Source organism: Gallinula chloropus, assembly GCF_964237585.1.
Source record: "Gallinula chloropus genome assembly, chromosome: 3".
Taxonomy (NCBI): Eukaryota; Metazoa; Chordata; class Aves; order Gruiformes; family Rallidae; genus Gallinula; species Gallinula chloropus.
Window position 1 is genome coordinate 82,081,016 of NC_140087.1, and position 26,488 is coordinate 82,107,503.

At 35.9% G+C, this 26,488-nt stretch overlaps 1 protein-coding gene across 2 annotated transcripts in view; it reads left to right on the top strand.

The window, feature by feature from the left end:
- The window catches only part of USP34 (ubiquitin specific peptidase 34), a 129,774-nt gene that overhangs the window by 35,958 nt on the left and 67,328 nt on the right, over positions 1-26,488 (top strand). The window contains exons 7-19 of one of the 2 annotated variants that reach the window (XM_084262502.1): positions 4,835-5,027; positions 9,124-9,185; positions 17,181-17,262; positions 17,353-17,445; positions 19,608-19,733; positions 20,107-20,236; positions 20,836-20,871; positions 21,262-21,392; positions 21,923-22,539; positions 22,985-23,199; positions 24,921-25,036; positions 25,121-25,248; positions 26,335-26,424. In XM_084262502.1, the coding sequence (XP_084118628.1) occupies positions 4,835-5,027; positions 9,124-9,185; positions 17,181-17,262; positions 17,353-17,445; positions 19,608-19,733; positions 20,107-20,236; positions 20,836-20,871; positions 21,262-21,392; positions 21,923-22,539; positions 22,985-23,199; positions 24,921-25,036; positions 25,121-25,248; positions 26,335-26,424 (2,019 nt within the window). The remainder of the gene's footprint in view (positions 1-4,834; positions 5,028-9,123; positions 9,186-17,180; positions 17,263-17,352; positions 17,446-19,607; positions 19,734-20,106; positions 20,237-20,835; positions 20,872-21,261; positions 21,393-21,922; positions 22,540-22,984; positions 23,200-24,920; positions 25,037-25,120; positions 25,249-26,334; positions 26,425-26,488) is intronic. The other variant, XM_084262503.1, reaches the window with a different exon arrangement.

The following is a 26,488-nucleotide window of genomic DNA, read 5'->3' on the forward strand; positions in this document are numbered from 1 at the left end:
GCAAAATTCTCATGGAAAAAAAATAAGAGACTTACTGATGAAGTGTTTCTAGAAAATAAGTCATGACTTACTGCAATTACAACTGAGGGATGTTGTCTTTTTATAAAAAAACATTGGTTCCAGCTGACTTCCATGTCATGATCAGCAATGAGGGATGCTCTTCCTGGTTCCAGACATTGAATGCCTCAAGAGAGCAGTAACTATAAACAGTGGTTTCTTGAGGACAATGGTCAGTGGAAAGATAGTTGATCAAAGGTGTCACGGATAGTTCTGTCCTTTAGAAAGATGATGACTAACACTGAAGTACAGTTTTATGAGAATTAAGAGATGAAGTTTTATGCCTGATGTTGCAAGTGCCTCTGTAAGCCACCCAAAAGTGCTGGGTAGCATGGAGGAAAAGACCTGAAATTCTTGTTTCTTTGACATCACAGTTGCTATCACCTACTCAGTGTTCCTCTCTAAAATCTGAATGTTGTGTGTAGCATTTGTTCTGACCAATAATACCATATTTAGTTCTAACATTTTCCTCCCCGCCCTTTACCCCTCTCCAGCCTTGAGAGACTTTTTTATGAAGGATTCGTGTGTGCCCTGGTTAGGGAGAAGGGGAACCTTCTGTGCTCAAGCACATTGAGAGGAAATTGCAAGTGGCAGTTGCTCCTGTGTTAGCCATGTAGCCTCAGCACAGGGCACAAGTATAGCACTGGTGTATACGTAGAGGAAGTGGAAGCTCCAAACAGAATTGGTGATCCACAGTGTTCCTGTAGAATAGTGAGAAAGACTCAAAGAATTCAAATTACTGTTCTGCTTAAAAGTATTTTTCCAAATAATTTGGGTTTTATGGGAGTGCCCAAGACCACGCCTTGCTACGAAATGTCATGAAAAACTCTTGTAATAACCCTTTAATTTTGCAGTTGCAAAAAAATACTTCACAGCTCCAAAAATCTCAACATTGATCCTGTAGGTACAAAGAATAGACAAGTCGGGAGACAATGGCCAGGCTCTTAAGTGAATTATTTGTATCACAGAGGGGCTCTGACTCATTCTGCTTGATAGCCCTTTTGCAGTTGTGGTCCAAAGGAATCTTTTTAAGGAGAAAAAAAAAAAAGATTACTTCACAGCTGAGTAGCTAAAGTCCTGAAGCATAAGATGTGTTTGTAAGCATTACGTCAACATGTACTGCTTAACATAAACTGCACATTTAAAACTGAACTCTCTCTATCCCCAAATACAGCAAACTCAAATAGTTTCAGTAGACAAAACCTTTTCTTTTTTTTAAATGTATATGTGTTGCTTAAATATAGATAATATGTATTTAATGATTATTTTAAATATACCAGGCTGGCAGGACAGGTCCTCTACAAGCATAGACTATCCTATATGTATATGTATAAAAAGAGGTATGTTTCTTTCCAAAAGCCTCATTTAGATAAAAATACTGGGATTACACAGACCCTGAAGTATCCTTCATATATTCCTCTAAGACTTAAGGCTAATCAGAATGAAAGTGACAAAATTTTAGGAATTAGAAAAAATAATGAAGGATGGAATGGAAACCATTATGAAGCCATTATACCAATCAGGCACATATTCACATTTATATAGCATACACAGTTCTGATCGTTCCATCTCTCAGATAATAACAGAACTAACCATGTGATAGGAAGGGTGGTAAAGAAGGTAGGAGATAAAAAATTAATTTGTGGAAAGGAGGAGAGGTGTAGTCTAGGGGTCTTTTTTGATAGGGAGATGGCTGTTGAACGAGTTAAATAAAGACAATAGGGAGGAATACAGTTTTTCAAAAGCTGAGGACATGCAATGCAGTTGTCAGGTTGCAGACTTGAGAGACTGTTTTTCATGTGAACATAATTGTGAAACTAACTGGCACAGGTTAGTGAGAAAGCCGAAAGTATAAATAGAAAGAGATAAATGAATTCACAGTACTAGATGGGTTCATCTTTTTTTTGTAATATATGGGATAAATCTTTAATCTGCTTTTACAGTGGCTATTTTGAGCTAAATAGACTTCTTGTCTTGTTCCATATCACTCTTCTTATTTAAGGCAGTGCAGCAAATTTACAGTTAGTCAGTATAAGGAAAGGTGTGTGTTAATTGCCAGTACCAGGAAAAGATTTCTTTTTTTTTTGTTAATAATTACATTCTACTGGTAAAAGCATAAAGTGGACCCAGTTTAGTGATACAGACAGGTTTAGGCAGCTGTATCTTTCCACAATAAAGTGAGGCTTGGCCTATTCTGCAACTTTCTAGAGTTTTAATGCTGGTAGTAAAGTTATGGTCATATTTGATTTATGACCAGTGTAGTAATGCCAATAAATTTTCCAGTGTAGATGCAGTTACAAAGACAAGTATGCTGTCTTCTATGTTTATGCTGTGCCTGCCTGGTTAGAATAACCCAGTTGCTTTAAAAAAAACACCCTAGGATGCAGGTTAAGAAGTAAAAAATGCTCTTTTCTCTGTAGCTTTCTTTAGGGCCTTGGCAACGGAGGTGATACTGCTGAAGTACTTCTCTAGCTGTGAAAATGCACCTACACAGTAGTTTCAGTTGTTATAAAGTGGGATTTTCTGAAAACCCTGTCTCTTAATGATACTGTAATACAGGAAACATGACACAGATGATTCAGGCATGGACTAAATACAGTAGATGTGCTGAAAGAACCTTACAAATGTTGTAGTTTGAAATTTATGAATGAAAGTAAGTATATACTGATACTAACACATTAACATCAAAACCCTTTTGTTATACAAACTGGTATAGTTGCTTCACCAAACTTTCTAGCATGAGGAAGGTTTCAGGTGAAAGTCTTGTTACAGAAGTCTAGTGAAGCCACAAAAGCTCCCTTCTTTCTGGCTATGTAGATGCATCCACTCCTCCCTGTCTGTTGCATTCAAGCACTCTTTGTATGTCATGTAGAATGAGAAAATTAATATAGTTTAACATCTTTAAGTTAGAAATCCTTCACAGAATGGTTGAGCGTGACTGCACATGTATTATAAACAATGAAGAGCTTTCAGAAATAGGGCTGAATATACGTTGCATTTACAGATGGAGACATAAAAACTGTTCAGAGAATGCTAATAGTTTTATTGAGATTATTGTATTTTTAATGTGGGCCAATCCTTTTTTTCATCAGAGTATAACTCCTCTCAGAAGGCTAAAGATAGGTCAGTGGGTCCAGTTTGCTGCAGAACTTTGTCAAATGAGGATTCCCTTCTTGTTTCTACTTTTGTTTAGAAATTGTAGCACACAAACAGTATTTTCTTGCCATGATTTTCTTTCCAGCACTCTGCAGGAGAAGACAAATTTCACAGTCAATAACAGTGAAGGATCTAATCGCCTTGGCCCTGAATGGTCATTCCTTTATCCTACTGTTACTTGTCTGTGATTTGTGTCATAGTACACTCTCTATGATTACTTGCAGCGAAGTCTATTTTCTGTGTTTGACAATGTTAAGTATCATTTAAGTGTGTTTATTTTAAGGCCTCTAGACGAGAGCTGTGAAAAAGGGCTTGTATTTTTACTTTTGTTTTTTTTTAAATTTACTGATGTAAATGCAAGGGAATGGTGCATAAATCTAGTTAAGTGTAGTTTAATAACTGTTGTGTTTTTCAAAAGATTCATGCATCTATTTGGCCAGTCTCCAAGGACAGATCCAGGCTTAGTCTGTCAAACAAATGGAATTTTAACACATTTCTGTGTAGTTAAATCTAGTTTGGGTGTAGTTGAAACTTCAAAATGCTGAAGTACAGCAGAAAAGAATTAATTACGCTAACCTTGTATGTACATACCTTTCACTACACAAACTTTAACTGCTTCAAAATAAGTTCAGGAAAGCTTGTTTCTGAACATTTTTCTTTCATGCATTCAGTTTAGAAGAAATTCTCAACTGTGGCAGTGTGTCTTGATCTTGTAGTTGCTTAGGTAAGACTTGAGGTTGTGTTTTCTTATAAGTTAATTTTTTTTCTGCCTCCCACTTGCAGAGTGTATTGCACCTCACTGTGCTTGAATAGGACGTCTACAGTAGGAGGAACTCCGCTGTTTAAAATTCTTTAGCAGTATTGGCTTCTGTGTCAGGTCCCTAGGATCCTTGGTGATGCTTCTCCTGCATCCTTAAAGATCAGAATTACTATCAATAGTAGAAGTAACTTGGCATATGTTCCTGTACTAACCTGTTGCTAGAGCAGTGCTGTGTCACAAGGAGTACTGATGTACAGGCACAGATGGCATATGGTTAGGGCAGAAAAATTGTGCGTGCACCACATTGATTCAGATCCTATCAGAACGTGATTGCGTGATTGTAGTTCTTATCTGTTCTGTGGCTGAGGCCACGAGCAAGGGAGGATTCTCCCCATCAGAGGATGCTGTTTGTGGTCCTTTGACACTGTTTTCAGAAATTCAGTTTTAAAGGATATTAATATATTAAACGTATTGTGACTGTGACACTGCGTTTTTAAAGAAAGTAAGTAGACACGATGCAGCTATCTCAAGAAGGCAGATAGGATATTCCCACAGAACAGATCCAAGATTTAGGCTTTCATTCTACATTTCCAATGAGTTCCATGGTTTTTCTGTTGTTCCCTGAAATGAGATAAATCTGAACAGGTTTAAAATAGAAAATGCATTTATTTATTAAAATATTCTGCATAATTCTGCTTCTACCTTTTTTTTTTTTTTGTGGCCACCTTTTGATAGTGATATTTTAAAGCTCTTACAGCCATTGGGAATATATATTTGCTATAATCATGATGGTGTTCCAGGAATGTTCTAGTTTGAATCATATCCTTTTTTTCTTTTTCTTCCATTTGTAATTTATTCTAGGTATTTATGTAAACTGTCAGACCAGGAATTGCGACAGAGTGCAGCCCGGAACATGGCAGATTTAATGTGGAGCACAGTTAAAGAGCCATTGGATACAGCCTTGTGTTTTGATAAAGAAAGTCTTGATCTTGCGTTTAAATACTTTATGTCTCCAACTCTAACTATGAGATTGGCTGGGCTGAGTCAAATAACAGTAAGAACTTTTTAAACATATAAATAATATTTAGAAAAAATGTTTATATTGCGTTTTATGAGTTACAAGCTTGTTTTGGGGGCTTTTTTCAATGTGTGTAAACAGCAGAATCCTCTTATATGCTGTCTTATGAAATTATAGTCATGATTGTGAACACAGGGTTCACTGAGAGATCAGTCCAAGATGTGACTCTGTTCTGCAGCATATAGAACTCTACACAATTCCTGAACAATTTCCCATGCTAAACAAAATTGTCTTATAACCAAGTTTTGTGGCAACTGTGTTGAAATTTAAGTCCCTTGACATGGCTATATTTGTTGTTTACAATGGCTTTCAATCTGTTTTCATTTTACCTTTACAGTGTCTGGACTTGGCTGTAAGTAATTAGCTGTTGCTTTGCGTTGTACATACCTCTTTTTCCTGTTTGTTTAGTATAGTCTGTTTCTCAAGAAAGAGGATTGCTGCATTAATTAGCAGAAGACTGAAGATACACATATATATAGCATCAAATAGAAACGATTAAACAAACAAAAAAAACCAACCCTCTTCTCTTTCCCATGGAAACGCTCCACATCGCACCAGTCAAGATATGGTGTGCAGCCTTTGTCTGCCATTTCTTCCTATGTGTGTTCTGCTGCTGTAGAGAGACAGTTGTACAACAGGTCAAAAGTGAACTTTTTTAATTCATCTGAGCCTTTTCAATGTTGTGTTCCTGTATCTCAGATTTATAGGTACTATTGTCATGGTTGCCTTAATGCACAAAATATAGGAACAAACAAGACTAGAAAAATCAAACATGTTTTTCTTAAGTCTTGTAATGTTTTCTGAACACAGTAAAGTAACCTGTAAGTATTTGCAGTCAGATTATTGGTGGGTTTTAACATAAATATTTAATTTACAGGGTTATGTGAACTACTAAGTTAAAAAGCTGCTCAAAGGGTAACTGCATTGTTTGGACTTGAATGTGTTGTCCATTCAGTTTTGCTTTTATGTGAATGAAAACATACTGCAGTTCATCCAGTGGAGTGGCTAAAGCAAGATACAGGGAAAGTTAATTTGGGGAAGAGCTAGTGACATTATGTGTATAAGTTATATTTACAGTAACTACTTTATGTGAATGACTTTATATAAGTGCTACTTACAATCAGTGTCTGATTTGTAGTTTTCTGCTGTAATTAATTGGTGTAAAGTGAATGTTGGGGATTCTTCTTGTGTAATAAGAAAGAGTTGCTAAAGTCTTAGGTGAAAATATAGCATGTGTTTTTTCATCACCAGTTGCCTAATTATTTCTACAGTTACAGATGCAATACCTGGCAGATACGTTTTAAAATATGGTCATTAACTGGACATAAAAATAATGTACCTTTTTTTTCATTGTGCACAGTTTCTGAAAATGTAATTTTCAGTATTATTTATTTCAAATTTTCCAATGTCCTTATAGTTTCCCTTACATTACATTTTTAATCCTGTAAGTACTTTTAATTTTGTACAGTTGTCCATCTTCAACTACCAGTGTGTGCCATTCTGTGTATCCTTACCAAAGGAAAGTCTGAAAATAAGAATGCACCACTTCGCATATTTTTCAGGCATCTAGCTCACTTAAGGGAGTGTGAAATTCTGGAATTTTAAGTAGTTACAATACGTTTGACCTGTTGTAATCGATAAATGTGACTATAAAAGTGAGATTTTTTTTTAATAACAGTTTTTAGCTTTTAAAGAAATGGAATATTGTTTGTTATTTGGTCTCTTTTAATACGACAGGTCTTTCCAGTGGCTCTGGAACTCTGAGAATTCATTCTTTCTCAAATCACTGGCCACTTTCTATTTTGTTCTCTTTGTGAAGATCTTATGAAGACATTTATTGGAAGAAGCATATTTTGATTTTTCTTTGTTGGATTTTGTGTTTTGTGAAGCATTCTGATTTAATTAGTTTTGTGTACTTTACCCTGAACATTTTAGTTGCCAGATCTGCACAACTGTCTGAAATCTGAACCGAAATTTACAGAGATTTTGAGTGCTTCTTTACTGAATCAGTTTTCTGTCCTCTTTGCAAAGAGATGTGTTTACAGAGATGTAATGAACTTCAGCTTCCATAGTATTTTCACACAATCTCCTGTATGTACAGATGTAGCTTTTTTAAGTTTCTTTTTTCTAATCGTGTCTTTGATGGCTCAGATTTGTCGAAGGAATTTCATTGAATTCTTCTTCCCAACCAACACAACCTGTTTTTTTTTCAAGATTGTAGAACCGATTCCTGCAACTGCAAAGTATTTCCTTGGACTTTTATTTGCCTAAAGTTGAGCATTTACAGTTGAATGTAAATTCATTGTGCAAATAGCCATGAAGATTTAACGAAAACTTTTAGCAAAATTATGTGTAATTATTTTAAAGTGTGAGCTTTTCAATCCATGCTTTATTTCAAAGAAAAGTTTCTTCTGAAAATTCATCTAGATAGTTGACTCAGATGCAGATTCTAATTTCAACTCACAAGATCAAGACTAAAATAGATTTGATCAAATAATTTCAATGGCTTGCCTGATTGTTCCTTTTGCAAGATAAGTGTATTTTTTTTGCTGTCATTGTCAGAAATTTTTGACCAAATATATCAGTGAATCTAAACAGATGAACATCTTCTAACATGGAGGTGTTGATTTGTGTCTGCCAAGAGATTTTTTGGCTTTTACTTTTTTTCCTGTCTGACAGCTAACATGACCAGTCCTAAAATTTGATTTCCACCAAATATAGACTTGCCTCCCTTGAAGAGCAGCATATACATAATGTGTCACATCATCTGACTGAAGCCCTTATTTACAAAACAAGGCTGGAGACAGACACATGGAAGTTAATTTTAGCCAAGCGAGAGCTTGGGTGTTTGAATAGGGAGTTGGAAATAGCTACAGAAAAGAATAGCAAAGTGTAAACCAAGATATACCTGAAGCTTTATTTCTGTCATTATCTTATTTCATTTTGATTTCATCTTCCAGTCAGCTGTGGAGGTGGCTCAGCTCTAAAATACCCTCTTGTCTCTCATTCCCTCACAAACAGGACTCTTTTCCTGTTCTTCCAGATACAGATGAACTTATGTGAAAATGAATGCTTGTAACTAACCTGGACATCCTTCCTTTTTCAGTTTTTCATCCCTTTTTTATGTGGTTCTGTTCATTAGTGAAAATGCAAATGCAGAATTGTTAGGTTTTTCATGAACATAGTACAAAACATGAACCATGTGTATTTGGTCTTATTGCATTGTGTATGTAGAAAGTAGAATTCCCTTTGATGCCTGGGTCTTGAGACAAGACCAAGTACAGAGATGCCTTTTTGTTCTCATCTTTTTCTTCCTGCAGATTTTATACCTTTGTTGTACTTAATAGCTAACACATTTGTGTTACATTAATTGAGTTTCTGGGCACAGGCATCTTTATTTTTTTACTGGTTTATATATGGTAATAGTATATATATTGTAAAAGTATTTTATTCCCTCTGGCATTTCATGGTACAATAACATGAAGTGAATAGAATATTAGGAGGTGAATAAGGTGGTGGAATACTATCCCGTGTATACTTTTTTGTGCTGTTGTGTCAGAATTTTAAGAATTTAGTTGAAATTATTGTAAAAATTGCTTGCAAAATACAATATGAAAAATATCAACTGTTATTGAAATGCCTCTGGAGAAGAATTCTCAGTGGGGAAATTTGGATCAGTGTGTGACCGTGGATTTAAAATTGATGATAGTAAGAGTTCAAGACACGTCCTAAAACACCGGTTTCCAGAGTATGTGTTTCATTTCTCATGAAAACCTACATGCAAAGTGACTGCTACACACCTTGTTTTGGTTTTTGGGGTGGGGTGGAGTTTTGTAATAGGATTTAATTGCTTTAGTGAAAGAAAGGTTGGTTAAAAAAGAAAATTGATCCCTCTTGCCTACTGCTGCTTTCATTTGCCTGTTCAAATTTTTGTCAAAACTATTTATTTAAAAACATTGAAAGTGCTAGAAAATTTTGTTTTCTGTCACTGCTGCTGTTCTTAAATGTAAGAAAGCTATGTCACAAAATATTTAGGCAAAATGTTAATTTTTTTCTTCTTTTTTAACTACAGAACCAACTTCATACCTTCAATGATGTGTGTAATAACGAGTCGTTAGTTTCTGACACAGAAACGTAAGTAGGGACGTTATTATGAATACTTTAAATGCACAATATGATTGCAGTTCTTCTGTATTGTTGTTATGACTTGTATGCAGTGGGGAGTTGTGATAATCCGAGGTGTTAATTGGAAATAATCTAATTGGGGTTTAATACAGAGTTTTAAATGGTTACTTTAAAAATATTTTGAAATGCTTTTGGATTTTTTTTAATTGTCTTAAGACAGATACAAGGTAACGTTTAGAAAAATGTAGATACTGAAGTAATAAATATCCCTAAGAGGCCATTCTCTCCATTTTGGTGTATAAATAAGAACCAACTCATTCATATCTAAGTAGTATTTTTGTTGTCTTCTCATTTCTTCTGAATGTTTAGTTAACGAAGACATGTCTTGCCATCACTGGCTCCCAGAAGTGTTATTAGTTTTCTACTGAATCTGTAGTCTGTGCTTTTAGAATTATTTGTTGTTTTTCTTCAAAGGCTTTATTTCTATAATTCAACCATGTTTTAACAATTTTAAAGGAGACTCCCATAACTCTTTCTTAGGACTCACGTGTGGGATCGTACTGCAGTGAGGAAATGTATTGAATTGTGTAGTAACTCTAAACCTGCTGTTAGAACTGTCTAGAATTTAGACAAAAGTATGTCTATAAGTAGTTGAAATAATTGTTCATTTCAAACAGTAGGCAAAGTATGAAAAAATCTAGGATTTTACGTGTGCTGTACTCTTGATGTTTATTTTGGGGGGCTGATATATTGTTTCCATTTATCTTGGGGGTTGTATTTGTCTCACTACAGACAAACACTCCCCACTCTCTTTTGCTCATTAATGGGAAGTCTGTGACAGCAGCAGGTGGCTTGCTTTTCTGTCTGGGTAGTTTTATTATAGCTGGTTGTATTTTAACACCCGCCTATTGAAATCTGGCAGCAGTCAAGACCACAATACTGTAGATTTCATGTAAATAGCAGCTTGAATATTCCAAGTGAAATTTAGGATAATAGTTTGATAGTTTAAAAACGAAGAATCGTAATCTAGGGCAGTTTTGCTTCCGTGAAGATGGGAAAACACCTTGAGAATGCAAAGTAAAGAAGCACTTGTGATCAATTATTTCTTGTCCTTTGTTACTAAACCAGTAGGTGAACATGAATCCATGCTATCCATTTATTTCAAAGTAAATTTTGATATGTGGTGTCAGAAAAAAATGAAAGAATTCTGGTCAAGTATGACACAGATACTGCACTATGGTGAAATCTGAATATAAGGTTGTTAAGCTCATATACATTTTTTAAAAAAAATTGAATATGTATTATAGTATAATAAATGTAACCAGACATGTATTAGTTTAATATTAATATATACTTACATATAAATATTATTTGTATGTTTTGTGCCCTGGGAGAGGTGTTGGGTTTTTTCCAAAGCCTCTAGTTACTATTGGAGCATAACTCTTAGCGTATGTGAGGTGGCTTGCTTGGTTAGGGTATTTTCAATACTGTACCACCAGCTCGTGGTGTACTGTCACACTAGGACTGCCAAGCCTCAGTTGAACCCATTTCTTCTCGTTCCTTCACATTGAAAATGCAAAGCAGAGGTATTTCTTGGTCACTTTATCTTGTGAAACACATTGTGAATGGAATAGAATTAGCTACTAGTAACTAATTAAAGAACATTTGCAAGAAGTTATACTGCCAGTTAAACCTAATAAAAAGCTGTTTGATTTTCTGTGTCAAATGTAAAAAACGAGAGTTGCCAACAGGGGAAAAAGAGAAGGGTGTTTACATTTCCCTGCAGAAGAGCAGATGTGCTATGCAAGAACATCAGAGTTATTTTAAAGCTGAAAGAAATTGTCAAATTCTCATTTGGGATATTACTTTCTTGGCAAGGGCAACTGTAAACAGCCTGTCATTGGAAAGGAATGCAGCATAGACAGAAGACTTTCTTTTCCACTTTTGTGGCGTGTCATATTTTTAATCTGAATTCCAATCATTCTCCTATTTTTACCTGAGAAGTTGGGAACAAATCAGTATCAAGTATTGCTGCTTATCTTCAGATGTTTTTTGGAATCACTGATTTCTTCCAGCCAAATAATCATAACAGGCTGGTGCAGAAGGCTGGGCAAAATGTCTCACTTCTACAATTTGCTCAGTACAAAGCTTCCCTCTCATGAGAGACTCTGTTCATGAGAAAGTTTTGGATGAGAAGGCACTTACGGTGTTGGCAGTGATTGAATGAGCAGCGAAAAGGAAAGGAAAGCTTTTCATTCCTATTTTCTTTCTTTAGTGCAGAAAGGAAGCCTAAGATTTATTTTGTACATTTGTAGCCTCTGCAGATGTATCGAAGGAAGATGGTTTGCATTATGCCTGGTCAAATCCCCATTATGTGTTTTGACTTTTCCAGATGCATTTGGAACTGTCAGCCTTTGGGATTTCTCCTTCTGTATCTTGATAAGGTGGGTTTGCGGGAGGTATCTTTTTCCTTAAAAAGAGCTATCAGTTAGTCCTAGCTCTTCCCATTTATTTGGAACTATCATCAGGTTTTTTTAGTAAATATTTTGCAACAGCAACTTCCCACCTTTATCTGCCTGGTTGCAAATTTTTCCATGGTGAGACAAGCTAAAGCATCCACTGTCTAGGAAAGCATTGGATTTCACAATTCACACTTGACAGCAGCAGAAAACTAAGAGGAATCTGTTTTCTAGCTGTAGATATTTGTATGTCTTTTTAGATTTAGTTTACTTCACTGTCTTCTCCAGGGTTGGGGGTTTGTGGTGACTGAGTATGTGTCCAGATATGTGCAGTGTGTCTTAGTGACTCGACTTCATAATATCCCTCAGAGATAAACTTTTAATTTAGCCATTCCTGGCTCTTACGATAGACTCGAATTCTTTGCAGTACAAGGTACTGAAGAGTATGAAATCTAGTGAAGCTAAAAATAACGAGACTGAACAGAAGAGTCTTCAAGTCTTTGAATAGTGATTCCTAAAACTATTTTGCTGATGTCGGTTAGCGAAAAATGATCATACCTTTCAGGAAGGGAAAAGGGTGTTTTGTGTTTTTTGGACCAGAAGAGCAAAAAAGTGTTTCTTCCTTAATGAGGACACTGTCAGCTTGTGGAAGTAACATGTGTAAAGAGATACTTTATTATGCTCTTTCCTTGGCAGGCAGCCATGTCTTTGAGTTTCAGGATTCAGGTGGATGCTGAGACAACCTCCTGCCTCATTTAAAAACTTGATTACCCTAAATATTCTTACAGAGTAATTTCAGGTGTCCAGAATTCCTTTCACCTCTGAACAGAGAGATCCAGACTATTTATTCTCCATTCTTTCCCTTCTCTTTCCTTATTTATTAGGCTTAATATTCAACTGCAAGTTTTGTAGTGCTTTTTCATTTCACCACTGTTCTCTTAGCCCGTGTTAACTCTTGCTTTCCCAATTTTTGTCTAAATTCAGTAACTGAATTATGGCAGTATATCATTTAAATGCCTCTTCCCTTCTCTATTCCACATTCCAGGGATCTTTTCAGATTTTCCCTGAAAAAAATAGTCCTAAAGTCTTTCACTCAGTTCACTAATCTTTCTATTGGCACACATAGTAGTGTAATAAATATTCAAGGTGATGTCAGAGTGGTGGTTTTGGAGCCTGTAGAGCAGCATCAAATAATAAAATGTGTGCTCACAAATATGTGCTTGAATGTGAGTTGGGAAGGTACTTGCTATTCCTATTCCTAAATAGTTCAGAAGAGTGTTTCGCATCCATTGCTGTGTGATAGGTGCTCTTTCAGTGATTTTGTCAAGAAATGTTACTCTTCATCCTTTGCAAGCTGCTCATTATATTGCTACATTTATTCTTTTAAGGTTTTATATGATATTTTTCAGTGACATTGCTGACTAGTAACTGCATTTCATCCAGTCCTGAGCTGGTGTGGTTTTGTAGCTGGATGGTGAATAGTGTTGGGAATTGACTGGATAAATAAGGTTTTCTTTGGGGGCGTTATTTTGCTGTGGATCTTGGTCATCATGTGGCTACCAAGTCTTTGCACCACAGCCTTAGATTAAAATGTTTCTAGGACTTTAACCCAGTGCTCTCAGGGAGGCATTCTTTGATCATGCGTAAACTGTAGTTTCCTTCCAGATAGTTTTATTTACAATTAATAAAATTCAAGCTCTAGTATTCGCTCACCTTTTGTAAGTACAGTTGACAAACGTGAAGTCATCTCTGAAACTGCATAGATTCCGTTCTTCCCTGCAGTCTCATGGAAGGCTCTGGGGAAACTAATGTTAAAAGTGCTTGAATTTCACTGATTGGAAGTAAAACAGGTAATTTTTACAGACACAAATTGTCAGAGAATTTAAATGAAAAGTCTAGGGGGTAATGAATTAAATGTAGAGATCATGTAGCCCAATATGTTGTGTAGATTTCCCGTGTGAGAAAGATTTAGAGACAATTAAACTAGTGGCTGCTACCTTTACTCGTTCATTCTCTCCTCCTCCCTCACCCACAGCACACGCTCCTAGAGTGTCACGTTCTTTAAATGGCTTTTTCCTCTTGCTATCGCAATTACTAAACCCATGAAAAACAGCAAATTACCAAGGTGAATGTTCTTACTACTGAGGTATGTATGACTGAGCTATCTAATTTGTAAAGGCATTCTTTGTACTGCTGCTTTCATGTTAGAGGATCAGGCATTTCTGTACTTTGATCATAATGCATGTTTTTCACTCTCATCATTTCCTTCAGTCTGAAGGAGGGAAATTTTTGTATAACCTTTTGAAGAACCTTTTAAAAGAGAATTTGAGCATATTTTCACTGAAAAATGAGTTCTTCTTAAGTTGCCTGAATTGTTGTGATACTGGGTAGTAATAGTCATATAATAATTTGCAAATTGTTCTGTAAAAAAACACTTTTGAAATACAAAAAATACTGACTATATGAAGGAAATTTTATCATAGTTAGAAATTGAAATTAAACTGCATTGAAAAATATTGGAAATTATTCTTTAAATCTTTTAATAAAAAGTTACTGTAGGTTACCCTGCTTACTGAGTGAGATAACTGATTTCTTGTTTATGAACTTGAGTGTTGCTGAAATTTCTCAAGGCTGTAGGGCTTTAATTATTAAAGTAAAAATGGGAGATAGATATATGTACAATACACAACTTCAAATCTTAGATTATTTATAGGCTTGCAGTTTATTCGTATTCTGGAATTCCATGTGAGTTAAGGTGTTGGCTCTGAAAGTGTGAAAATTTATCAAGGATCTAGAAAACCGCTGGATTAAAAAACCCTTGCCTGAAATGGAGGTGTTTAGGAATTAAGTCAGACATCATTTACACTGAAATTAGTTTGCTTTGGTGAATGGTGAATACTTAGCACTGGTAAGAGCTTCGCCATTTACAAAGGCTGTATACTTAGTGATTGGTGTGCCCTCAGCAAAACTTTCTGGGAGGAACAGTTCCTCTGGGAAACACAAAGGCTGCATTCTGCCTTTCACAAGGATCCGCTTGTCTTCGGTCATCCTCAACAAATCCATATCAAATGAACGTTTACCTTCAGAAATCTGAGATGTCATTTTATCACAGTCGAGCTCACAGGTAGGATAAAGAGGTTTTTTTACCACTGAGAATACATCTATTAAAAAAACCCCCATTCCTTCAGAAGAGTAATCCATTATTTCTCAGATTAGAGAACCACCATACTAATTTAATGTGAAGGAACACTCTCAGTGAGTGAGTTTTTGTTCTTTCCTTTGGAGTAGCTAAAATGCAACATATGACTGTGGATACGATGTCTAATGGACTTTGTGCCACTAGCAGAAGCCTTTGGCTTAAGGACACGCACCGAGCAGTATGTCCTTTTGCATTAACATTGATTATGGAATCTAGCAGAGCATGTCTGGAATTCATTCTGAAAGCTACATGTTTAAAAATTCACATCTGAGAAGAAAGTAAGTGGTCTGAGAAGAAAGTAAGTGGTCAACTCCGTTGACTTGTGACTCAGGTGTTAAGGCTCTTGCTTCTTATGGTGGACCGGGTGCAATGATTTTTCTCACATTTCATAACCAGAAGTACATCCGTGCAGATCTCCTGCTTCTAGTGGATGTGTGTGTTCACTCATGTGACCAGATCTGTCTGTCCTTTCATGAGTGAAGACTGCAAACTATGAGGCTTTCTGCTTATGTTTTGGTCACGTAACGGGAGCACTTCTGCCCAGAACAAGGCACAGCCGTGGACAGCCATAAGCAGGAGCCGAGGACAAACAGGCCCTAAATTCAAGGACTGATTTGCAGGCTGCATTCAGCGTTCCGAGTGTGGGTTGGACACCTGTGATTCCAGGTGAACCTGAAATATCAATTCTACCAGTCTGACAAAATGCAAGTTACAGTCTCTTCAGCCATGTGGGCAATGCCACTGTGGTCTCTTGTGCTTGTCAGCATGAAGGTTGGTGGATAAGAGCATTTTTTGAGAGCCATGTTTGTTGCTAAAGGAGCCTGGTAGCATATATTCAAATGAATAATTAATTCCTTTTGCTGTCAAGTCTTGAAAATCACAGCTCACCTGTGAAAAGATCTTACTTCAGGCTTTGTTAGACAGAAATCCAAGCCCTGAATGAGTCTGTAAGCTGTGTGCTCCAAAACTTGATTTGGGGTAGGCATCTTTGGGGTGTTGGGGTTGTGGTTAGGTTTTGGTTTTGTTTTCAAATGAAGCTATAGGAAGTACCATGTCAAAGCTGTCTTTACAGTATGAAAATGAATTTGTTAATAAGCCATAAATGGCACTGTTGGTAAATTGTTGTACCTTAGAAACCAGTTATTGCTGAAATATTAGGGGAAATGATATTTTTCTGAATAATATGGAATATTTGATTCCCTATGTTCTGGAATTAGAATAGGACAATACAGGCATGGTGTGGAGAAATAGGAACTCTGCTCTTTGAGCTCATCCATAGGGACCAGGCAATTGAAAACAATCAAAGAACTGGCAATGTGCCCGGAGAAGTGAATCCTGTTCAGAAAAGCTACAAAGGCAGTATCTTTTTACCTAAAGTATCTTGTTTTCTTACTGTGGATGATAAAGATTGGCAATCCTGGAATTCTAATATTGTGACCATAAAGGTTGCAGATAGCAGTAGTAAAAACAAATCTTCCAGTAGTCCTCCAAGACACCCCCTCCCATTCTCTCCTTCTTGTGAAACAGAGTGCTTTTATTCCAGGGCCTTTTAAACTGCAAGCTGTGCTTTAAATACTGTGATATCCTCTAATTGCTTGTGGTGCCAAAATTTGGGTAAACAAACATTTGCTTGAAAGGAGGAAATAAAAAGGAGTTTATGCACTAGTTTCCAGACAGGGCAGTCCTTTCTGGGAGTTCAACTTTGTTATTTGAAAATTGTTTCCTTGTCCTATTCTGTTTGAATGTTTGTTAATTGATCAGTGGTGGGTAAAGTTCCCTATTGTTATGGATGAAGCAAAATGAGAGTTTTGAAGTATATGTGTGCTATGTGAGTTTAAGCATGGCCATGGAAAACAGCTTTTTAAAGCTACATGAGTTGGTTTTTATGCAGGAGAGTCTAAAAATATTTAAGTGGCTTTCTTTAAAAAGCTATTGCTATCACTCTCAACTTGTTCATGTGTGTGAACTCAGTAGTTCTGGAATGTCATTATAAAGTTGGGTTAAATAGCACTGTTTATCAAAATCTTATCAGTGAGGTCTTCAAAAGTGGTCTGCAGGTGGTTTGTTGAGCTCTGTTAACTAGTGAAATATGTTGAGCTGTTGGTTATATGTTTGCTAATGATCCGGAGGGGTGAGCGGGAAATGCTGATATTTGGCATTAGTCTTCCAACTGAAGGAAAACAGGCAAATAATTTGCTTCCTACCATAATGAATGTTGAGTATGTTTTGTGTTCAGAAAAGTTCTTGTATGTTTCTTACAATTACAGATATTAATTTAAAAGATGTTCTGTGCTAGAGAAGAGGCAGATAATTTTGCATATGTTTCTGTTCTTTCTTTGTGTCTAGGTCAATTGCTAAAGAGCTTGCAGACTGGCTCATCAGCAACAATGTGGTTGAGCACATTTTTGGACCAAATTTACATATTGAGGTTTGTATAAAATGATTATTTTTTGTATAGATGTGGAGGAGTAACTACTTGTTCTAGTAAATCTTTCCTCAATGTGTTCTCACTTTGCAGATCATCAAACAATGCCAAGTGATTCTGAATTTTCTTGCAGCTGAAGGGAGGCTTAGTACTCAACATATAGACTGTATTTGGGCTGCAGCACAGGTATATATACATTTTTCATAATTGCAGGAGTGATAAAAACACAAAATAAAAAATGGCAGGTTGATTTTGTTTTACATTCTTAAAAGTTGAGTTTCTGACTTTTTCTTGTCTCTTTTGCTGAGCAAAATTTTAACTAACTGCCACAATTACTGATTTTTTTATTAGAGTTCTTAAAAAGTTTCCTTTTATAAGGTATTTTTATATGAGGAAAAAAAATTAGGTTGTATAGCAAAGACACAGTGTTTTCGCTAAGAGTGGGGGTGAAGATTGTAGGGTAAATATAATATTTTTACTCTTGTGCTAAAATGCCTTGCTCCTATGTATTGTAGCTTCCACTTCTTTTACTCCTGGTGGGAACAATCAGGTGAAAATTGTGGTAGTGAAGTTTCAAGCTGTGCTACAGTGCTGGTGAACAGACACTGAGATTTTATTTTTTGCTTGGTAAACCTGGAAATGCTGATAGGCTTTTTTTTTCCCCCTTCAGAAAGATATATTTGTATGCTAATGGATTGCTATGCTTTTAATTTTGGGTTGTGAAATCTTTTATTTAGGGGATTTGAATACAGCAGTCATTTTGATTTCCTGTTGTGGAAGATGTTTTCTCAGTTTCATTCTGCCTGTATTAAACAACCAACCAACCCAAATCAAAAACCCCCAGGAAAACACGCCAGGGTTTCAATGCCAATTTTTCTGAAAAATATACTCAAAATGAAGGTCAGAGGAAAAAACATTGATCCTTTTGAACAGATACAGGGTACACACCTTTATACAAGTTAAAATTTGAAGGGGTTGTTTTTCCGTGTTCAGTGTTTCTCTGTGATTTGTTTCAATCAAATGCTCCTGTGTTACACACTCTGAGTCCGTTGTCCTTATATCATACAGCAGGTATAGTTAAAATATGCTCATTATAGCAGCATTCTCTCTAATAGGCTCAACAATTTTCTATATCAGAATAATAATTACCTACTTTGTTTACATTTTTAAAGAGATATTTTACCCTCCAGGATGTTTTTGCACATACAGTAACTCACACTAGTGATAGATCTCTGGATTTTTTTTCTATTTTAAGAATGTAACGTATTTACCTGAGTGTGACAATTCTTTTACAGTTCACGTGTTGGTTTGATATACTGATGTTTTCAAAATATATATGTTTGGAATTAGAAAAGTATGTCCTGATTACTTCCTGTAAAATATTTAACCTCTAATGTTGTCTAAAAGGCTGAAACCATTATACTAAAAGAGCAGAAGGCCTTAAAGAATACATTTTCTATTTTTTAAACTAATTTTTTGACAAAAATCTATCTTCTCTGAGCTGAAGCAGGTATCTTAAAATGTTTAAATGCACCCTTGTAGAGAAACCACCTAATTTCATTGCGGTTTGAATCTTCTGAAAGATGGCCTGTAACCCATAAACTGCTGACACAGATACTTTATATGCCAGGAAGGCAAAAAATTATAAATAAATAATGGGAAAACCCCCTTTTGAGAAGCATATATGGTAACCAACACTAATAATATTTTTTCTAGAAGCTTCCTGTAAGCATTATTTAATAATTTTTTTTTTAATATCAACTTCCTTACAAACGTATTGAAACCCTTTGAGTGACTGAAAAGCAGCATTTAACCTAAGAGAAGGCATTTAGGGCCACTGTCACTTTAATGTGTAAATAGAGTAGTTAGCTAAACACATTGTTGTATTTTTTTGACATCCATTACTGGAAAGACATATGAACTACATGTAATTCTCACACATGTCACACAGTCTGTTCTCTCAGTCTCATATTAGCCTGTAATGTCTTGATTTGTATTTATCACTGCTAATAAGTGAACCATTGCAGACGATATTTCCCTCAGGATTTAGCCTATACACTAATATAATAGAAGTTGAATGAAAATGCAAAATCAACTTCCAGTTCTTTTCACCAAATCGCTTATAAGAAGAACTGAGGAAGATGATGCTGCATTTGATTTCCCTTAACTTTACAGTATAAAGTTTGTTTAGCCTATGTTGCAAGTCTTATGTAGTTTGCAATTGTTGGAAAAGTGCTTCCTGAGAATTTGTGCAAAGATGTTGTTTAATTTGTGGAATTTTATCAATCTTTGGTCTGTTTTTTTAAAGTTTGTTTTGCTGTTCCTGTTCTATTCTCTGTACTCTGTAGCTAAAGCACTGCAGTCGTTACATACATGACTTGTTTCCTTCTTTGATCAAAAACTTGGACCCTGTCCCACTTAGACATCTTCTTAACCTAGTGTCAACTCTTCATCCAAGTGCTCACACTGAACAGGTAAAGGAAAAGAACTTATGTCATTATTTTTAAAAAACATGAGGAATTTTTCTTTACCTTTCTAAAGGAATGCATGTAAAAGTAACATTCACTGATGCGTGAGAGGAAGCTATGTGACTTAAGTTACCATGTTTCTTCATGGCCTTTTCTGGCTTTTGAATTATAATCTTTTTTTCAGAGATTTTTTGAAGACTGATAACCACTGATAAGAATTTAAGTTCATATCTGAAGTGAAAAAGTGTTTCACACAACACTGTGCATTGTGATGGGTTTATTTTGGTGAACTGTAGTTTGGCATGTAGAAAGATTAACAGTGGATCTTTGCATCCAAAACCTGCTGCTTAATGGCTCTGTTATCTGATTGTGTTTATAGACCTTGTATTTGGCATCGATGCTTATAAAAGCTCTGTGGAATAATGCACTAGCAGCTAAGGCTCAGCTGTCAAAACAAAGCTCTTTTGCTTCTTTACTGAGTACCAACCTGCCCATGGGAAACAAAAAAGGTATGTGGTTATCCAGTAGACCTGGTAGTTAATTTTTTTTGATTCTCACAGTCTCCTTGTTGACTTTGGACAAGAAAGGATGTATAGGACTTTTTCCTTGAAGTATTTTTAAAAAGGGTCATGCTGGCATATTTTTGAAGCAGAAGTTGAGGATAAAGACAAAAGCATTAAAAACTTTGTGAGTGCATTTGGAAAGCTTTCTGTTTCGGATCAATTCTGTTTGTGTATCTAAAATAGTATGTATTTTTCTTTTTTTTTTTCTTTTTTTTTTTTAAATTCAGAGAATGATCCGTAACTCATCAGTTAACTCTTGCTGTTCTGCTGACCATCTGTAACTTACATAGCTACATAAAATCTTACAAAAATCTTATCTCATTTTTGCCTAGCTTTTGATATCACATGCTGTTTCTGTTTTTTGGGGTTGTTTTTTTTCCCTTGACTGTGTATTTCCCCACAGTCATTACTAAAGGTGCTGCCAAGCCACTTTACTGTAGTTTCCCTTTCTTTTCTTACTGCTGATTTTTATGAATCATGGACAACTATATGCTGACAAAACGGTTTTTAGTCACTTATTTTTCCATCCTGCTTTTTTCCTTCAGAAGAAGAGGAGCTCAGAAGAGCAGCCCCTTCACCTTGTAAGTATAGTTTTAGAAGTACACCACAATCTGATACATTTGATACTACAGTGTTTTTCTACCGCTATGGGATTTGAATAGAGGAAAAAGTAGTAAAAGTTTGAAGTTATGTTTTTATGAGAAGTCAGAAGAAAACTACATTTTGCATATAACCTAGGAAATTGATATAGTTGTGCTGTGTACTGGCAAGAAGAGACATTAGGATGCAAATTTTGTAGTAAAATGCTCAGCATTCCAAAAAGAATTTAGGTTTTTGAGTTATGTGCCTTGTTCAACTGTTTGCAGGAAGAATGCGGTTGAGTTGAACATTTGAGGCAGTTTTGTGTAATACTCTTAGATTCCAAGTAATATAGACCACAGAGTAACTAGGGAAATGTGGTTTTCAACTAGGGTCACCAGCAGCGAGCCCTCAAAGTAGTGACAACAGTGACACCCATCAGAGTGGAGGCAGTGATATTGAAATGGAGGAACAGCTTATTAACAGAACAAAACACGTACAGCAGCGACTTTCAGATACAGAGGTAAGAGTGTAAATCTTCATGAATTTTGTTACTGAGCTGCCTATTATTAGCTATGGCAATAATTTTCGGATTACAGAAAAAACACGCATGTATGCTCACCTGCAGCAGGATAGTGGATAGCTAGAATCTTTACTCCTGTGCTGCCTAGTTTACATAGAATATATTGCACCTTGTTTGGGAAGAACTACACTACACAAAACCCACCTGCTTGCATTTAAATTGTATTTCATAGAGATTAATCTTTTAGCAAGGGATTGCATGACTTACTGGTTACGTGTCCCACTGTCGCTCTGTGTGCAAAGCTTGCACATAGACCCTGTTAGGAATAAGGTAATGCAAAGATTGAATTATTAAATCTGAGTCTTGCTCAGAGCGTTTTGTCATTGGCAACCCAATTAGGAAAGAATGAATGAAAACTTACAGATTTGATTTGATGCAGAGCAGTGTTTGAATGATGATGATGTCAGTTACGTATTATGAGTGAAGTTTTGCTTTTCCACTGATCTTACCAAGAAAAACAATCATTTCAGGAATCCATGCAAGGAAGCTCTGATGAGACAGCCAACAGCGGGGAGGATGGCAGTAGCGGTCCTGGTAGTAGCAGTGGCCACAGTGATGGATCCAGTAATGAGGCCAACTCCAGTCACGCAAGCCAGTCTGCTGGAAGCCCTGGCAGCGAAGTGCAGTCTGAAGACATTGCAGATATTGAAGCTCTGAAAGAGGAAGAGGATGATGAGGAAGAAGATAGAAGTCATAATCCCCAGAAAAACAGTAGGAGCACAGATCTACGAAGCAGGAAACTGGAATCCCAAACAGGCATCTGCCTGGGAGAAGCACAAGGAGCATCAGAGAGGAGTGGTGCAAATAATGGGGCAGGAAAGGACCATGTTTTTAGCGCTGACTCTGTGACACAGGTGGATAATCGAATTAGAATGCTAGATGCTTGTTCTCATGCTGAGGATGCAGAACATGATATGACAGGGGAAATGAGCACTGCTCACATTTCACAAGGGTCTCAAGATTCTTGTATAACTCACACTGGGGACTTCCTTGGGGAAACCATTGGAAATGAATTATTTAACTGTCGACAATTCATTGGGCCACAGCATCACCACCACCACCATCACCACCACCATCACCACGACGGGTAGGTAGCTTGAGAGTTCTTGCAAGAAATAAAAGTGATTTCAAAATACTCAGTTTGGGCAGAAATTTGAATGCATGTGTTGCTATACTTCAGGATCATTTTGTCTAACAGAGATGACGGTTATTGCAGAGTGTTACACAGTAGCATGTTTTGTTAACAGTTTTTTTGTAAAGTTTTTGCACTGAATAAATAAGACAACATTTAATACAATGTTAAAATTGTTTTGGAAAATGCTATATTTAGTTAATGTTAAAGAATTCAACACAATCATCACAGTGAGCCCTTCAATGTAGCTGTAACTGTTTTCAAATTCAGATGGAGGTCTGCTGTTCAGACAGATGATTCATCCTGACTTTAGCTTGAAGGAGACACATCTGCTCATGTGTAGTCCGCTACAGACAACTTTGATTTTGATCTTGTCCATTCTAATATTCTTCTTTTACAGGCATATGGTTGATGATATGCTAAGTGCAGATGATGTCAGTTGCAGTAGTTCGCAAGTTAGTGCAAAATCAGAGAAAAATATGGCTGATTTTGATGGGGAAGAGTCTGGCTGTGAAGAAGAGCTTGTACAGATTAATTCACATGCTGAGCTAACATCTCATCTTCAGCAGCACCTTCCTAACCTGGCCTCTATCTATCATGAACATCTTAGTCAAGGTAAGTACAATAAAAAGAAAACAGAAAAACATTGTACTTCTGACATAGGTTTTACATCATTTTGAATTAGACTCAAATAACTAAAATAATCAAATAATTTTCAGCACAGATGTGGATCTGCCCAAAGAAATCACATTGACTACTGAGATTTTATTGTTTCTCCAAGAGGTTCATTTGTGTCATGCTAGGTGTAGTTGTGTTTGCCTTTTAAAATATTGCTACCCCCCTGTTTCTCCCCACAGAGCTTTTAATGCAACTTAAACCAAACACAATAAAGAGCCTAGCAAATGTTTTCTTGAATTGGTTATTAAAGTAAAAAGGAAGGTGGTACCAAAATGCAAGATTTTGTTCTGCTCTCTGAAACCATATGTAGTTTTTCTTCTGGTGGATGGATATTATTGTGATTCCATACATTTGTCATCTTAAATGAATTAACCATAATGGGCTGTACGGAGGGTAATTTTGGAAAAATGAGTTAAAATATAACTTGATATATTAGGGACCGTGCCTTAAAGGGCTTTTTATGCCATTTCATCTTACACTGCCAAATCTTCTAATTTACTTGAGGGTGAAAATTAAGATGCTACCAAAATGCTTCTCAAGAATTATATTGTCTTTCCATATGCTATTGTGGCAACTTTATTTTCTGTTTTATCCTCCTTTTTAAATATAAGGGAGGACATGGTTAGTGAAGGTTTGACATTTTTCTTCACTGGCCTGGCAGAATTAAGTTTGCTGTCTTACATCAGAAAGCAAAACCAGTACTACTTACATATTTTCCTCAAACACAGTTGAGAGAGAAATATTTTGAGGTTTTTTTAGGCTTAACATATCTTGTAACATGGAACTGAATTCTAATTTCAACCTGCCATTGAAAATTTGGAAGGATTGTTTTTCCACACTACAGTTGAAGAAACTACTAACACTTCGTAGTTAAAACATGTTGTAAATCAGCATATTTTTTCAATAATTTCCATAAATATTATACTACTTACTGCAGATTCAAATTATTATTTGAACATGAGGCCTCTAGTTCAGATTATTTGTAACGCCCATGGTTTTGTACGTGCAAATAATTGCAGTGATCTGTATGCAACCAAAATCTACTCTGCTGTTAAATGCAAATAATGCCAAATAGTAGATAAATGAGTGGTGCTGACTGTGGCCACATAGGAGGAGGAAAATATCTATCAGTGTTGATGAAAATACGATGATTTTCTAAAATGCACTTTGATACTCTGCTGTATGTAAAATAGACATTTTTGTTTTTCCTGTTTCTTAGTTAGACATAAGATATCACACAGGAATGTATTGAAATGTGCTGCTTTCTTACTTTCCAACCATGATAGTTTTAAAGATACCTCCCTTCAGTCCACAGCACTACACAAAGACTTAAGAAATACTTCAATTACACTATGAATTTAATACAATTAAAATAAAAAGCAATTGTGCCTGCATCTGCTGTTCTTTAGTGTTTTTGTAACACCTTATTAGCTAAAACCAGTGTAAATATGGGCTTAATATCCTATTGACTTCTTACGTGGTCATAATATTTTGTCTTCTTTTAAGAACCTACATGTGGGAAAAGGCTGCAATTATGATGCTTGTATGTACTTGAAAATAGCCGAATTTACAAATAAAGCTTGTTGCACTTAAGGACTAATGTTCAGATTAGATAGTTCCTTCTATTTATTTAATAATGGTCTTTATATTTTGTTCAGGACCAGCAGTTCATAAACATCAATATAATAGCAATGCGGTGACGGACATTAATTTGGATAATGTTTGTAAGAAAGGAAATACCCTTTTGTGGGATCTGGTCCAGGATGAAGATGCAGTAAGTTGAATATCAGAAAAGAGTATTTTTTAATAAGAAAATAAATATATACTATTCAGTGACCTTTCTTTCTACTTGCTGTAGATTCATCTCTCTGAAGGGTTAATAAATGAAGCAGAGAAGCTGCTCTGTTCTTTAGTATGCTGGTTCACTGACAGACAGATTCGAATGAGATTTATTGAAGGCTGCTTAGAAAATTTAGCAAACAACAGGTAACTTAAATTATCTGTTTTTACATTTATCTATTTTTGCAACATCTGGGAAATCTGAGTTGACTGTAACAGTTATTTAATTTTACAGGAAGAGAAGTTAAGCCAGGCAAAAGTATAAAAATAGATTTCAAGGTGTTATGGATGTATTTGATGCTCCATTTTTCTGTTCTATCGGTGTCCTGAATTTCTCATCTTGTTGCGTTTGTCTGTTCTCCCTTCTCCCTTCCTGACACTTGATAAAATTGGGTCCACATCTTAGTCAGGTGACTTAGCTCAAGCATTGTGAACTGAATGTTTAAATTTTATATGCAAGTGACTGAGGAACAAACATGTTCTTTTCCACCAAGTCTGTTGTGGGGTTTGATTTCTGTGAAGAAGCAGGAGGTAGAAGTAATGGCTTGACATTAATATCAGCCAAAGCTGTGAGATTGTACAGTTTGAAGACTGCACAAGTGGAATTAGTTTTGTTGAGAGAACCAGTCAACTGCTGGACATCACCTGCAGTGTTATGCTGTTACCTTTGTGCTAAGAACTGTATTTGTGAAATGCGTTACCAGTATAACGAGGTACTTTATTAATAAAATAAATATGGAGATACTTATCTCTGATGGGAAAGTTCAGATTCATGCAGTTTATGCATTTCTCGACTTTTCCTACATAGTTATCTTATAATACACACCTGCTTATGTCTGTAATGATTTTGTGGCAGATTATCTGCTATGTCATCTGGAGTAAAACCATACTAATTTTGCTGAAATTTCAAAACATAAGTACTGTAAAAGTCAAAAGTAAGAATTTGTCTTGAAATGTGAATAATTTTTAGTAAGGAAAATGTATACTGCTTTACTTTTATACTTGTCCATCAGCTGTGTCCAGGGTATTACATGTAAAGAATTTGAAGGACATAAAGTTCAGGTTTAGAAAACAAATTGGCTGATGTGATTGTAAACTTTGCACAGGTATTTCCAGTGCTTTCAGTTAGCCTGTTTGCTCGCTGAACCTGAGCTTCTCCAAGGAATTTTAAAATTGGCTATTTTCGTTTTTTAACAATCATACGCTGTCATCATTTCTCTCTTTCTCCTTTAGATCAGTAGTAGTTTCACTTCGTCTTCTTCCAAAGCTGTTTGGTACATTTCAACAATTTGGGAGCAGTTATGATACACATTGGATAACAATGTAAGTAGCCCTCTGTCCCCAACAGATTAAACCAAGAGAAGGGATGACATTCAGGGGTCTGCTG